Source organism: Cololabis saira, chromosome 11 (genome assembly GCF_033807715.1).
Source record: "Cololabis saira isolate AMF1-May2022 chromosome 11, fColSai1.1, whole genome shotgun sequence".
NCBI lineage: Eukaryota > Metazoa > Chordata > Actinopteri > Beloniformes > Belonidae > Cololabis > Cololabis saira.
In genome coordinates, this window is record NC_084597.1 from 41889084 (window position 1) to 41905247 (window position 16164).

A 16164-nucleotide genomic window follows, 5' to 3' on the forward strand; every position below is an offset into this window, starting at 1 on the left:
TTGATACTTCAACTTCTACAGGAGTATTTTTAAACTCTAGTATCTATACTTCTACCTGAGTAGTGAATGTGAATACTGAAGACACCTCTGCCGCTCCTCCACCACCCCCAAAAGTCTTTTTTACACTCTCAGTTAAGTCTCAGTTAAGTCTCTGGGACTTCCGACACACAGGACCACACACAGCGGGCTGGGCGGGAGCCTTAATGAGCACTAACGAGCGCTAGCTGATCCTCACACAAGGCTCTTCCTTCCTGTGCTTTCAGCTACTCCGTGACGGTGCAGGAGTCGTACCCGCATCGCTTTGATCAGATCTATTACACCAACTGCCCCGACATCCTCAACTGGTTCAAGTGCACCAGACACAGGTGAGACACGATCGTTGGCTTACCTGCAGCGATGCAACCGTCTACTGAACTCAACTCAAGCCGTGGAGAGGAAAGATGCTGTCTTCTTTAATTTTGGTTCTGTTCATTTATTGATAATCTTAAGTTACACAGAAAAACCAGTCTGCTAACGTGTCTGCTACTTGTGACTAATCTTTCATCCTGCAGAATGATGGACTACAAACAGTTTAGAAATGGCCTCATGACCCTTCCCTGAGTGATGGGTGGCAACAGCTGCTCCTCTGATGTTCTCTGATGTCTTTCCTCTTTGGCTTTGTGTTTAACACACACCCAAATGCTCCAGAGCAACAATCGGCCTAAACATCTGCTGCTCTCAGAGTCCAATCAGCAGTGTTGGGACTAACGCGTTATTTAGTAGCGCGTTACAGAAACGCTGTTAGTTTTGCGGTAACTAATACTCTAACACATTACTTTTTAAATTCAGTAACTCAATTACTGTTACCAAACAGTGCGTTACTCCGTTATTTCCGGCTACAGTGAAGCTTTTTTTCCCCACATGGAGACTGGAGGAAGAGATTCTCAACGTGGAGATATTGTCATTACAGTAATCTCTGGTTTTTCACGGGGGTTACGTTCCAAAAAGAACCCGTGATAAGTGAAATTCTTTTCACAATTATTATAGAAGGCTTCAAATTGCGGAGATCAGCACGTATTCCACTGCTCTTCTGAGCCGCTGCATCCCGACTCTGTAGCGTCTTGTTCTCCTAAAGCCGCGGTGCAGGAGTGTTTTTTCCAGAGAAGAAAATAGTTATGGGTCGTTGTTGTTGCTCTTTTTTCTTCTGGGCAAAAAGATTCTTCTAAACCGACACCATGGATTATATCTGAGACTGTAATGAACGATTCATCAACGGTCCCGTTCTTGAGCTGCTGCTGAAGCTCATTGGCCGTTCTCAGCTTGTTGCTAAGCAACCAACGTTATTGACACAGGAAGTGAAGAAGCAGGAAGACTGTTTAGCCAATCAGAATGCAGAACACGATGCACAATGTAAATCCATACAGTACCTGCTGAAATGAAGACTAGAGGGGATTAATGGGAGCATTTAAAATAATGTTTTTATTTAAAGTAACTAGTTTCTTTTCATAGTAACGCATTACTTTTTGGTCTAAGTAACTGAGTTACTAACTGAGTTATTTTTTAATGAAGTAACTAGTAACGGTAACTAGTTACTATTTTTCAGTAACACTGGTGGTACCTGCCCGGGAGTCACCAGTGATCCATTCCTGATCAGTATAATCACAAATGGATCACTAATAATGGTGATGAAGATCACCAGGGTGGCAGGCTGTGAAGGTTTTCATCAAACTGCTGGATGTGACCTCACTTCCTGTCTGTGACCTCAGTTCCCGTCTGTGACCTCACTTCCCGTCTGTGACCTCAGTTCCCGTCTGTGACCTCACTTCCCGTCTGTGACCTCACTTCCCGTCTGTGACCTCACTTCCCGTCTGTGACCTCACTTCCCGTCTGTGACCTCACTTCCCGTCTGTGACCTCACTTCCTGTCTGTGACCTCACTTCCCGTCTGTGACCTCACTTCCCGTCTGTGACCTCACTTCCCATCTGTGACCTCACTTCCCGTCTGTGACCTCACTTCCCGTCTGTAACCTCACTTCCCGTCTGTGACCTCACTTCCCGTCTGTGACCTCACTTCCTGTCTGTGACCTCACTTCCCGTCTGTGACCTCACTTCCCGTCTGTGACCTCACTTCCCATCTGTGACCTCACTTCCCGTCTGTGACCTCACTTCCCGTCTGTAACCTCACTTCCCGTCTGTGACCTCACTTCCCGTCTGTGCAGGGTGAGCTATCGGACGGCCTATCGCAGTGGAGAGAAGATCATGTACAGGAGGAAGTCCCAGTGCTGTGCAGGTTTCTACGAGGACGGAGAGACGTGTGCACGTGAGTATCTACGTATGAACTCTCTGTAAAGCTATTTCTGAAGCTTATGTGCGATTGACTATCCGTTAATGCTTCTTTGCTTTTCTATTGTCTCTTTGCTTCTCTGGAGGTCGGTAGCCAAAAATAGAAAGTTGATAATATAGGATAGGCTTTTATAAGCAGTTTGCTTGTGCCTTTTCAGTCATTGTTCAACACGTGATTATTGGTTTTGTGTGAAATGTCAATGCTGTGCACAATGTTTTTTTGGTGTTGTTTTTGTGTTGTCATGATTGAATAAACGTAATTAATTAATTAATTCATTCATTCATTCATTAAATCACACAAACTCACACTTAGTTGGTTTGTTGTTGTACCCTAACCCTGACAAACCATGATCAGTAGCATCCGGTCTGCTCTGACGTTCATGTTGGACATGAGGTCCAGTTCTGTCCAGACAGGTGGATCTGGTAGCAGGTCTAATGACTTCAGCTCTATGTTTGACGCTTGTTAGCCTGTGAAATCTTTTCCGTCCATTCTAGCCGCTCATTTCTGCTCGTTCCTGCTCGTTTCTGTCTTATTTGTGAAATATCTGAGAACCAACACTGGTCTCAGGAAAGTCCTGAACTGTGTCCTACGTGAGCACTGGTCTCTCTGGACTTGGACTGTGTTTCTGAGTTAAACCAGTTGTTGCACTAAAGCCTGAGAATCTGTTTAACAAGTTGTGTTTGACCCCTTCATGCCTGATATTTAATAAATACCATCACCAATCAACACAATGAAAAAATAGATCTAATGCCATTTTTACAACAAAAAAGATCAAATAAATAGGAAAATAAAATAAATGCACCTACATTATTCATATAGGTATTCATATAGGTACCAAAATATTATAAAGAAAACTGTTGTAGACAGTCAATATATTTTAAAGGTAAACTTAAATATATTAATATATATGTATATGTATATGTATATATTTATATTTATATGTATATATATATATATATATATATATATATATATATATATATATATATATATATATATATATATATATTATATATTATATATATATGTATATATATATATATATATATATATATATATATATATATATATATATATATATATATATATATATATAATATAAAAGATATAGTTTTCTATTATTATTTCATACATCAGGCGTCAAGCTTGGTGTCTTCAGTTTTTTCCAAATATAGGTGGAATCACTTAAGGTGTAGGGACTTAAAGTACGACTGATGTAGCCCTTATTGAAATCATCAGGTATGTTTGGGGGTAGCGGTGGGGGGTCCTCATTTCTGAGCCCAAAGTTACAGAGGAAAAAGCTAATTGAGGGTAACTGAGTGCAGCTTTTAAAATCCTGACAGAGCATGAAAACATTGAACTGAAGAAAAGAGCGTGTTGTGTAATTGCAATGCCCCCCCCCTCCCCCCTCCCATGCTCACACACACACACACACACACACACACACACACACACACACACACACAGACACACACACACAGACACCCGTTGGGTTGCCCCCACACCACCATCAGCAGCTGTGAACAGGTGTGAAGCTGCAGCGACTGCAGCGGCAACTGTAGATCACCCGTCAAAGAAAGCTTTATCTCAGCACGGCCGGCCCTCATCTCTGCCCACGTCGTTGGTTCAGGAGCTGGAGAGTGTGTGTGCGTGTGCGTGTGTGTGCGTGTGTGTGCGTGTGTGTGTGTGTTCGCGGGGACAGAGGGACGGTTAATGTGCCCCAGGACTTCAGAGGGGATTTCATCTGGGTGTGAACAGGCTCTGTTGTTTGAGCAGCTATCACATGCTGCCCTGAAAGTCTGCCACCACTGCAGGAAGCAGGATCCACCACACACTCCAGGCAATGTGCTTTTTCCAGATGGGAAGAGTCAGAACGACGCGTTGAATTGCATTCATATCAAAGGTTGTGCTTGTTTGAATGAAACTTGAAAAGCTGCAGACACCGGCAGAGATCAGTCAACGAAATAAAAAAGAATCAGGTAAATTAGTGCACCTGAAGGAACGAATGGATGTAAAACATCAGACAGTGTTGATGATGAATCTAGTGCAGAGGTGTCAAGTAACAAAGTACAAATACTTCGTTACCTTACTTAAGTAGAAATTTTGGTTATCTATACTTCACTGGAGTAATTATTTTTAAGACGACTTTTTACTTTTACTCCTTACATTTTCACGCAATTATCTGTACTTTTTACTCCTTACATTTTAAAAACAGCCTCGTTACTCTCTTTCATTTGGGCCTTTAAATAAAAACTATCCAGTTAAATTGCTCCATCCGGATAGAGTGAATTTGGTTGTGGTTGTTTCAGATGTTCTTGTCCAGTTTTGTTCTTACATCCGTTCCCTCAGATTCCTGCAACTAAACTTGGATGTACATTCCAATAAAGGTTAGGATAAATGATAACATGAACATGAAGTTTGACTTTTTGCACCATTACAATACTTATAGGCAACTAGTCATCATATCTGCTGCTCTCTGAAACACATGTTAATGCTCAATAGTACACATATATGCTTCTTTAATATATTTTCATTATACTAACATGCATTCATTTTCAATGGCTTTTTTCCCCCTTACGTTACTTTTACTTTTATACTTTAAGTAGTTTTGTAACCAGTACTTTTATACTTTTACTTGAGTAAAAAACTTGAGTTGATACTTCAACTTGTACAGGAGTATTTTTAAACTCTAGTATCTATACTTCTACCTGAGTAATGAATGTGAATACTGAAGACACCTCTGATCTAGTGCGAGTAGCTGGATCACAGTAAAGTCGGAGTGGAGGAGGAGTTGGGGGATTTTCAAGGACATCTCAAGGACGGTCTCAGTCGACGAGGCGTCCCGGAACAAACCCAACAAACAGTCTCTGCTACGAGTGTAGAGAAACTCTTACGCACTCGCCAGACCACATGACCTCTCCCCCTGAATCCTGGGTCCAGTCGTCATGCTCCCAAGTGCAGGAAGCTGATTCTCCTCAGTTTTCTTCAGGCTACTCAGCTGCTGAGTCCTGGCACCTTGCTTTATGTATAAACTGTGTTTTTGTTGTCCCCGCTACAGTTTTGGTCGTCTCGGCAATCTCCTGGTGGTTTTGCTGATGACGCACGCCAGTTACTTGAGAGGAGCGTGTTCTCCACGACCACATGATGGGCCTCCTTGTTTAATGAAGGAGAAGAAAGACGTTAAAAAATTAGAGGACTTTCTTGTTACAAATTTGCTTAGTTGAATTCAGGTGGGGAGCGTTTTTCTTTATTTTTTGCCTTTTATTGTCCAGGTAGTTTTTTCTGCCCAGGATCTGAAAGGGCGGGATCACACATCTCTGCTGGCTGGGTTTGAGCTGTTTGGGTCTCACCTTGGAAAGGTTATTGACACACGTACAGCCTCTCAGACGTTTGTGCGTCTTCTCAGGAGTGGACGTCCAGGCTAATATCCTCCTGTGGTCGGTGTGGACGATTGCTATGTGCAGTTGTTGGAGGTTGATGTCAGGAACCATGTTGGGAGAAGACCAGACCAGCAGAAACACCGAGGTGGAGGAGGGATGACGGTCGCTGAGTCAGCAGCCTCCAGTACCCAACATTACCCCGACACATTTTAGAGTATCCAAGAATAACATCCAGTATTCAAGACTATTCTAGAGCAACATGTGACGGTATCTGCCCCACAGTTGAAATGTGGGTGATGCAGCAGGACGATGTTCTGCAGCAAACAAACAAAACCACGACAGGGAGGCCGAAAAACCGTAGGATGAGGCCCCGTAGAAAACAACTTTTTCTTTTTTTTTATTTAGTTTTTCAACAAAAACAAAACATAAGACAGACAGGGTCATCACAGGTGTATAGAAATGCATATTGTAGAAACAAGATTGGATGGGTCCGGGTTACATTTTTATCAAAATACAGGACTGTCTCAGAAAATTAGAATATTGTGATAAAGTCTTTTATTTTCTGTAATGCAAAAATGTCATACATTCTGGATTCATTACAAATCAACTGAAATATTGCAAGCCTTTTATTATTTTAATATTGCTGATCATGGTTTACAGCTTTAGAAAACTCAAATATCCTATCTCAAAAAATTTGAATATTCTGGGAATCTTAATCTTAAACTGTAAACCATAATCAGCAATATCAAAATAATAAAAGGCTTGCAATATTTCAGTTGATTTGTAATGAATCCAGAATGTATGTCATTTTAGTTTTTTTAATTGCATTACAGAAAATAAAGAACTTTATCACAATATTCTAATTTTCTGAGACAGTCCTGTATATTGGGTCCTTAGTGTCCATGTGTGCTGATTGGGGTGCTAGAGGATTTTAGATCCTTCACTCTGTTTCATGTAGATCCTAAGCGTTCCATACCAAGGAAGATGTCTCCCATTCTTTTTGTGCAGAGGGGAAATACAAAGAACAATGGCATATTTCTTCTACCAAACACATATACAGAAAATCATTTCAGGACTTCCATTTTTCCCAGTATTTTTCACCTTTCTTGGTAGCATGTCTCAAAGAAAAAGTCAATCGTTCAATATTATAGATTTCATTATCTATTTCGATCCATTCAAGGATTGTAGGAGATTCTTTACTCAGCCATTTTCTGGTTATTGCTGTTTTACTAGCTACTAGAAGTATTTGTAAGAGGTATCTGTCCTGTTTATTCAGTCCAGTTGGTACATTTCCTAAATATATAGCACTAAAATGTAAAATAAGTTCTGAGCTGATTATAGATCTGATCTGTTTCACTATGTCTATCCAATAGGAAGATATGTTTGGACATTCCCAAAAAATGTGAAAATGACCAGCTGACATATAACTGCACATTCTCCAGCACTGACCTTGTTCAGGGTTGTTACTTTGCCATTTTTTAATCCTTGGGGTTATCAAAAACCTTAAAATGTTTTTCCAGGTGTATTCCCTCCATAAGTCAGAGCTTGATGTTGTACACATTGTGCTATATATATTTGACCAGTCATCTTCAGTCAAAGCTATGCTAGCTTCCTTATCCCACCTTAATTTTACATACAAAGTGGAAAACAACTATTTCAAATTATTGTTATCAAATTATCATATCGTCAGAGGTGTCAAGTAACAAAGTACAAATACTTCGTTACCTTACTTAAGTAGAAATTTTGGTTATCTATACTTCACTGGAGTAATTATTTTTCAGACCACTTTTTACTTTTACTCCTTACATTTTCACGCAATTATCTGTACTTTTTACTCCTTACATTTTAAAAACAGCCTCGTTACTCTATTTTATTTGGGCCTTTAGATAAAAACTATCCAGTTAAATTGCTCCATCCGGATAGAGTGAATTTGGTTGTGGTTGTTTCAGATGTTCTTGTCCAGTTTTGTTCTTACATCCGTTCCCTCAGATTCCTGCAACTAAACTTGGATGTACATTCCAATAAAGGTTAGGATAAATGATAACATGAACATGAAGTTTGACTTTTTGCACCATTACAATACTTATAGGTAACTAGTGATCATATCTGCTGCTCTCTGAAACACATGTTAATGCTCAATAGTACACATATATGCTTCTTTAATATATTTGCATTATACTAAGATACATTCATTTTCAATGGCTTTTTTCCCCCTTACATTACTTTTACTTTTATACTTTAAGTAGTTTTGAAACCAGTACTTTTATACTTTTACTTGAGTAAAAAACTTGAGTTGATACTTCAACTTCTACAGGAGTATTTTTTTATTTTTTATTTTAATTTTTTTATCCCCGATTTTGTACCCATTTCATCACCCAGTGCTCATACCTAAGTAACAGTCCTGGGCATTGCTCTCCTCTGCCAACCCAGGGAGGGCCCTACACTGAGCTCAGGTCTCCTTCTTATCCTGAGGAGTGACGGACCGCTTCTTTTCACCAGACAGGGTGAGGATTCTCTGACCGGACGTAGCGCGTGGAAGGATCACGTTATTCTGGCCAGATCCTCCACCCCATCTGTTCCCCGGTTGGCCAGAGGGGACATGTATAGCCCAGGACTGATGCATGTTTTTGTGAGGGTAGAGAACATTAGCTACCCAAGGGAACACGGGGAGAACATACAAACTCCACACAGAAAGATCCTTTCTCCAATACAGGAGTATTTTTAAACTCTAGTATCTATACTTCTACCTGAGTAATGAATGTGAATACTGAAGACACCTCTGCATATCTTTGCTCTCGTTATTATTATAATTTTGTTAAGTAAGTAACGGCACAAAGGAAAAGGTTTTTATGCAATAATGAGACGCTCTATGATCAGACGAAGCCTCGCAAGATAACCCCTGGATGCCTTATTAACGTACACATCTCTCTCCTCTGTTTGGTCTCTCTGGATGCCCGGCCCCGCCTCCTGGTCTGGTCCCGGTCCAGCCCAGTGCACGGAGAGCTGCGTCCACGGCCACTGTGTGGCCCCCAACAGCTGCCAGTGCGAGCCCGGCTGGGGGGGCTCCAACTGCTCCAGCGGTAAGTCCTGCAGCTGCTGCTGTCCGTGAGCCCCGGAGCTCCAGTGTGTGAGCGGCGTTCCTGTGAACTCACAAGAGGGAAAACAGACGGGTATCGCGTTTCCCGCTATGACCACACCAGGAGCCAGACGGAGCTCAGGAGAACATGTTTCCTCAAGTGCTGGACTTCAGAAAACATTCGTAAACATTTGACATATACTTCATTTCAATCAATTCAAATCCATCTCACACTACAGCGGTTTATAAAAACTGGACTTTTGTTGTGCACGAGAGCACAGTGGGAAGAAACAATCACTTTGAGCAAACGAAACCTCCATGAGAAGCAGATTCAGGGACATCTGCCTTGACTGGGGAGGGGTCTGAGATGACGATACAGAGGGACTAACAAACTTTGCCACGTTTCCACATAGCCGGGTATTTACAAAAACTGATATTTCCCCATCAACATTTTGAATTTCAGTGTAACGAGAAGATAAAGTCATGCTAGCCAATCAGAATCCTGGAAAAAAACATCAACAAATGACACGAGTAACTTCCAGTTACTTCCAAGATGAACGAGAGTCTTTGGTTTGGAGTGACAGAGAAGTGGAGTTACTTTTAAGTGTGACGTTAGAATATAAAACAAGTAAAATACAAGAAAATAATGACGGTGGCCAAACTAATTGTAACCACAGGTGTCACTCATGACGCTGGTGACGTTTCTGTCTCATAATGTGACGTTCTGAAACCTAAATGTCCGTTTCTCTCCGTTTACAAGCAAACGTGAAGACGGAGGTTTTGGCCGGAGTTTTCAGGAATGATGGTTTTTGGTGACTTTGAGCTTCGTTTTCGTGTAAACGAATGAACAAAATACATGAAAACACCAGAGTTTTTGCTCTTTGATTCTGAGTGGGCGGGGCTATGATAATGAGGCTCTGTGCTGATTGGCTGCCTGAATGATGCGATACACCGCTACGAAAAAATGGAGGAAGCTCCGGCCGGTGGAGTTAGTTGTGGGCGTGGTTTCACGCATTGCTCTTGTCGTTACGTAACGAAAATCAGCAGAATCTTATTGGCTCGTAGATCCACATCACACTGGACGGATCATCCGGGCGGCTGTACAGACACTGCAGAATCTGGTTGTTTCCTCCTTCTCTGAGTTGGCAGGCTGAGGGGAGACCACTTTATATATGTTAAAGCAAGAAAAAACATGTTTTTCATAATAGGTCCCCTTTAAATTATTATTCTCTAAAATGAAGAAGAGCTCGGCCCATAGAGGGACTTCAGACGTATATCCTGGATTTCATCGACAAAGAAGAGCTAAGATTGGAGGCTTTTTAACGTACATCTAAGACAGCCTGATAACAAAAAACGACCATAACCCAGTCTTGAATTAATAAACACATTAACTAGTTTCTCTTTGGACTAAATTTTGGCAAAAATATGAAGGGCAGCTGTTCTGGAAATGTGTTTTATTTGTGACTTAAAGGTCAATATAACTTAGAGATTCCCCGCAGTCATGTTGAACATCAAAGTAACACCTCGCAGACTGACGACATGGTCAGACTACTTTAGCTCCGCTACGTTTTAAATGTCCACGGCACTTCAGAGCTTCGGTTTCCTGCAGACCATCAACCTCGGTTTATGTGGGTGTTTGGCTGCATCTCCTTTAATCTAACAGGGCTATGTGTCCGTTTTCAACTCTGTTATCAACTCTGTTACCAACTTGTACCTTTTGCATTTATTTTTTCTTGTTAAGAAATAGGGAACGCTGCAGCGTGCAGCGTGAATAATTCACTTCTTTTGTCTCTTTGTGTATGAGTAGATTTATGAGCTGCGCATGATGAATCTGCAGTCATATGAAACACAAGGGTGTGTGTGTGTGTGTGTGTGTGTGTGTGTGTGTGTGTGTGTGTGTGTGTGCTCCTTTCTGCTGTGTCACTTCACGTGGTCGAAACTCTAAATCAAGATAATTACACATGGCCTAATGTTGACAATATCAGGCCGCTCAAAGCTAATCTTAGCTGAGATGATGAACGATGCTCGTCGCCACACCGAGACGTTCACCCTTCGCTCAGAAAAGCCACCTTGTCCAGCGTGCTTTCCGCTGACAAAACAAGATTCAAGAGGCGGCATTCAAGGTTTAAGGGACGTCTGAGCGACCAGCTGAGAGAACCGGATCTCCTCCATCAGTTTGTGTTGCTGTTATTTCTACAGGACTTTTTGTTGCAGTGTATTCAGGCTGTTTTGTCATTTCTCTTCCTGATTTGCAAGTGATATGATTAGGTCCGACGAGTTAAGGTGTGAGTGGTCATGACACCGTCGGGAGGAGAGGCGTGTCACAGTGAGGCGGGGGTGGGCTTAATGCTATGACTTACAGCAGCCACTATTCAAAGAAACCAAGCTGCCATCACATGCTTCATTCCTTTAATCTTTGTATGTCTATACCAGAGGTCTGCAACCCAAAATGTTTTAGAGCCATATTGGACCAAAAAAACAAAAAACAAATATGTCTGAAGCCGCAAAAAATGAAAAGTCTTGTATAAGCCTTAGAATGAAAGCAACACAAATGTATCTATATTAGTTATAACTGGGGGAAGATTTTTTTTTTCCATTATGCACTTCGAGTAAAAGGTCGAAATGTCGAGAAAAAAGTCCAAATGTCGAGAAAAAAGTCAAAATTTCGAGATTAAAGTCGAAATGTTAAGATTAATCTTGAGATCTTCAATCTTGAGAAAAAAGTCGAAATGTCGAGAAAAGTCGAAATGTAGAGAAAAAAGTCGAAATGTTGAGGAAATAGTCAAAATTTTATGAAAAAAGTCGAAATTTTGAGAAAAAAGTCGAAATGTCGAGATTAATGTTGAAGTACAATCTTGAGAAAAAAGTTGAAATGTCGAGAAAAGTCGAATTGTGGAGAAAAAAGTCGAAATGTCGAGAAAATAGTCAAAATTTCGCGAAAAAAGTCAAAATGTTAAGATTAATCTTGAGATCTTCAATCTTGAGAAAAAAGTCGAAATGTCGAAAAAAGTCAAAATGTTAAGATTAATCTTGAGATCTTCAATCTTGAGAAAAAAGTCGAAATGTCGTGAAAAAAGTCGAAATTTCGAGAAAAAAGTCGAAATTTCGAGATTAATGTTGAAGTACAATCTCGAAAAAAAAGTCAAAATGTCGAGAGAAAAGTCTGTCGAGAAAAAAGTTGAAATTTCGAGACAAAAGTTGAAATGTCGAGATTAAAAAGGAAAGTAAAAAGGAAGAAAAAAGAGAAGGGAAAAAAGGAAAGGTGAAAAAGAGGAGAAAAAAAAGAGAAAAAAAGGCAAAAAAAGGTCAAACTAGGGCTGGGCGATATGGCCTTTTATTAATATCTCGATATTTTTAGGCTATGTCACGATACACGATATATATCTCGATATTTTGCCTTAGCCTTGAATTAACACTTTGATGCAAACAATCACACCAGTATGATGATTATATATGTCTACATTAAAACATTCTTGTTCATACTGCATTAATATATGCTCATTTTAAACTTTCATGCAAAAAGGGGGAATAAGTCAAATTTACCAAAACTGTATTTATTAAACAGTAGTAAGCAGTGAGTGGCACAAACATAAAAAGTGTAATTTCAAAATAGAAAGTGCACGTTGCATCTCTGACTCCCCGTCTGAAGAACATTTGCTAAGAACATGTTCTGGTCCTGGTTTTACCAGGATGACCAGGTTTTACCTGGTTTTACCAGGATGAGCTGCTCTTAGCAGGAGGGGCCTTTAGAGCACCTTTATATTCAGACTAATGTAGGTGTAGGGACTGCAATGTTTCATCCTCTCCTCCTTTACTTTGCATCACTTTCACTTATTGTTAGAAATATGACGTCATATAGTCTTGTTTGACTTTGTTTCAATGATAGTGATTGATTTCATGTGGCCACATTTAAGCAACACTAGGTGACTTTTCTCAGTTCTGGAATAGAAAAGTCTGAATTATGGTTCCGCGTTAAATCGACGCAGAACCTACGGCGTAAGGTACGCAGCGACGCGTTGGTGTAACGCGGGACCGTAAATCAGCCTAAAGGCTCGGCTGCGCGTGTAGCGCTAAGCGGCTCCTCGGCTCTCCACAGAGCCGTTCGCGTCGTGCGAGGAGAAAACATCCCCTCCCGTCTTTACTAAGCCGGTTAGCTTTGAAAAGAGTCCGCCGCGCGTAGCAACCGCGCAGATGAGCTCACGGCGCAAACAGGCGAGTTTAGGAAAGTTAAAGTAAAGTTAAAGCGGGGAAGTGACCGGCGGTATGGATGTATTAAATAACGCGGCGGTGCCGGACAGCAGCGCCAACACCAGCTGCTGGTCGGGGGCCAATGATAATGCACACACGACAGCACGTGACTGACATGTGTGACAGGGTGCGCTTGTTTTATGTCTCAGAGAAAGAGAGACGAGACGAGAGAGTGTGAAAAGCCTGTAATTTAATGCCAGCGGCTAAAAGCAAAATGCGTGAAAATCTATATTCGAATATGCACGATAGAGTCATTTTGTACATCGCGCAGAGTAGAAGCCGAGATACATCGGCTATCCTCGATATATCGCCCAGCCCTAGGTCAAACATTTTTGAAAAAGCTCCAGGAGCCACTAGGGCGGCGCTAAAGAGCCGCATGCGACTCTAGAGCCGCGGGTTGCCGACCCCTGGTCTATGCTGTCCAGAGGAGGGACGTTCTCTTGGGTCGGCTGGTACTGTCCCCTGCAGATCAAGGTTGAACCCAGAGGAACCAGGATAATTACCAAACTCCCTGTGAAAAGGTCTGGTTGGCACCGCTTGACCCCTTTACCTGGTCTCCACTCTGCGCCACAAGCCATGACGTGAAATAACTGACGGACTCGAATAGGAAATCCTGAAAGGCCTAAAACCTTAGAGGATCCACATTCTGCTAATTTTCATCTGTGGTATCTGGTCTTGCATTGCACCCAGCAGTTACTATTTGAAGAAGACAGAGCCGACCAGCACAAGGGGAGGCTCGTCCTGAAGACGAGCAGATCTGTCCGTTTTCCAGGAATTCCTGGAGGCTTTCTGGGGGTGGAGCGAATGGCTCATGACTGCTGATGCCAGTAGGACACATCAACACAGCGTTCTGAACATTTCTTGTAAATGACCTAATGATCTTGTAAATCCCTAGAAAATAACTGTTTTTCTGCCTTCATTTCCCATAAAATGTGATCTGATCATAATCGAGGGCACAGTCCAGACCAGTACAATGTGATTAACTTGATATCAACCAATCACTGCTACTCGTGTCTTACTTGAACACACTCAGACATTCACGGTGAACCTTCGGCGCTTATAGCTGCTTGGACATCTCTTGGCAGCAATTTCTGTGTCTTTGGATCAGATCTGGATACATTTTTGGTCGTCTTTTCTCTCCAGAACTGCTCCACTTCAGCTGCCTTTGAAGGATGTGTGACATAAACACCCCAGAAATGTTTCCCTGGAGATCACACGGCATCGCCGTGGGGTTTAAGTAAACTTGGGAATGCAACCAGTGCAGCGCCAGTGCAGCGCAGCAAGCCCGGATGATGATTCTCTCTCCACCTTCCTTCACTTATGGGGTGATGCTTTCATGCATCATCCTACCGGTCGCCCTGACAAGCCACACCCACGGACTTGAGTCACCCTTGCTCTTCTCTTAACATATCCTGAAATGTTAAATTGGGTCCCAGGAAGCCCACACACCGTCCCCGTTCTCTGTGTCGTCATGTTGTACTGAAGCCGCTGTTTCGCACGCCACCGACTAGGGCTGGGCGGTATGGACTAAAACATTTATCACGATCATTTCTGGCATTTATCCCGATAACGATAAAAATACCAATTCAACTCCACCTTTGTAACTATAAATCTATCACCACATTCAGTCTTTGGAGCCCCCAAATCACTGCTCTAAAAGAATACTAAATACTACTAAACTACACCAATGAAATTGAATTAATAAAAACCAATTAAATGAGTTACACCTGTACTGCAAAACTGGAATGACTCAGATCCTCCATGTTTGTTACACAAACACGTATCAACGGGAATTTATCCTTCTTTCTTTCTTTCTTTCTTTCTTTCTTTCTTTCTTTCTTTCTTTCTTTCTTTCTTTCTTTCTTTCTTTCTTTCTTTCTTTCTTTCTTTCTTTCTTTCTTTCTTTCTTTCTTTCTTTCTTTCAGGCTCATTTCTTTCTTTCTTTCTTTCTTTCTTTCTTTCTTTCTTTCAGGCTCATTTCTTTCAGGCTCATTTCTTTCTTTCTTTCTTTCTTTCTTTCTTTCTTTCTTTCTTTCTTTCTTTCTTTCTTTCTTTCTTTCTTTCTTTCTTTCTTTCTTTCTTTCTTTCTTTCTTTCTTTCTTTCTTTCTTTCTTTCCTTCCCACACATGTACGTTGTGCGTGGATTTAACACAGAACCATAAATCAGTTTTACACAAAAACGTCATCAATGGGAATTTATCGTTTTTACCGTGAGATACAAATTCTTACCGTGGGGAATTTTTTGGACGGTTTATCGTGAACGGTAAAATATCACCCATTCCTACCACCGACACGCGTGGCAGGAACTGGAATTACAGTCAACAACACCAGTTATTTCGAGCTAACTCTGTAGACATCTCAGCAGAAATACATTGGCATTACTTGTGACATAATTGCACTTATTTCTCCTCACTGTCTTGCTGTTTCTAGGTTATTTTGGGATATTTTAACCTACAATCTTACACATTGCTCATTTAATAACGACAATGCAGACAGTGCTATTAAAGTCAGTTTAAAACAAGCTTTGTGAATTCAGTTATGTGACTCAGCAGATCCATAAACACCAGTGTGCCACAGCGAAACATCCACTAGTGTTTTTCAATGACAGAGCGAACCATTTTGAGGTCCCTCTGTCAGAAAAACAGCGTGTAATAACACTGCCTTTCCAGCTGTTGGTGGCGTCCATGAAGGCGTCACGAACATGATGTGCTGCTGCCGTCTCCTCCAGGGACCACTGGGGCTGGACTTTGGGGTCCATTCTTTGTTTTCATTAATATCTGGTTGTATTGGATAACCTGTGGTTGAGTTGGACAGAAGTTTAGGTTGCTGGTCCTGCTGCGTTCATGCAGAGCTTTTTTTGTTTTCGAGGATGATTGATGGCCAGAGTTGATGATTAAAAGCTGTTTGCATATCTATCTATCTTTCTTTCTTTCTTTCTTTCTTTCTTTCTTTCTTTCTTTCTTTCTTTCTTTCTTTCTTTCTTTCTTTCTTTCTTTCTTTCTTTCTTTCTTTCTTTCTTTCTTTCTTTCTGGCTCATATCTTTCTTTCTTTCTTTCTTTCTTTCTTTCTTTCTTTCTTTCTTTCTTTCTTTCTTTCTTTCTGGCTCATATCTTTCTTTCTTTCTTTCTTTCCTTCCCA

At 41.2% G+C, this 16164-nt stretch overlaps 1 protein-coding gene across 3 annotated transcripts in view; it reads left to right on the top strand.

The window, feature by feature from the left end:
- The window catches only part of megf10 (multiple EGF-like-domains 10), a 110122-nt gene that overhangs the window by 29785 nt on the left and 64173 nt on the right, over positions 1-16164 (top strand). For 2 of the 3 annotated variants that reach the window (XM_061734550.1, XM_061734552.1), the window contains exons 3-5: positions 264-365; positions 2198-2298; positions 8690-8782. In XM_061734550.1, the coding sequence (XP_061590534.1) occupies positions 264-365; positions 2198-2298; positions 8690-8782 (296 nt within the window). The remainder of the gene's footprint in view (positions 1-263; positions 366-2197; positions 2299-8689; positions 8783-16164) is intronic. The other variant, XM_061734551.1, reaches the window with a different exon arrangement.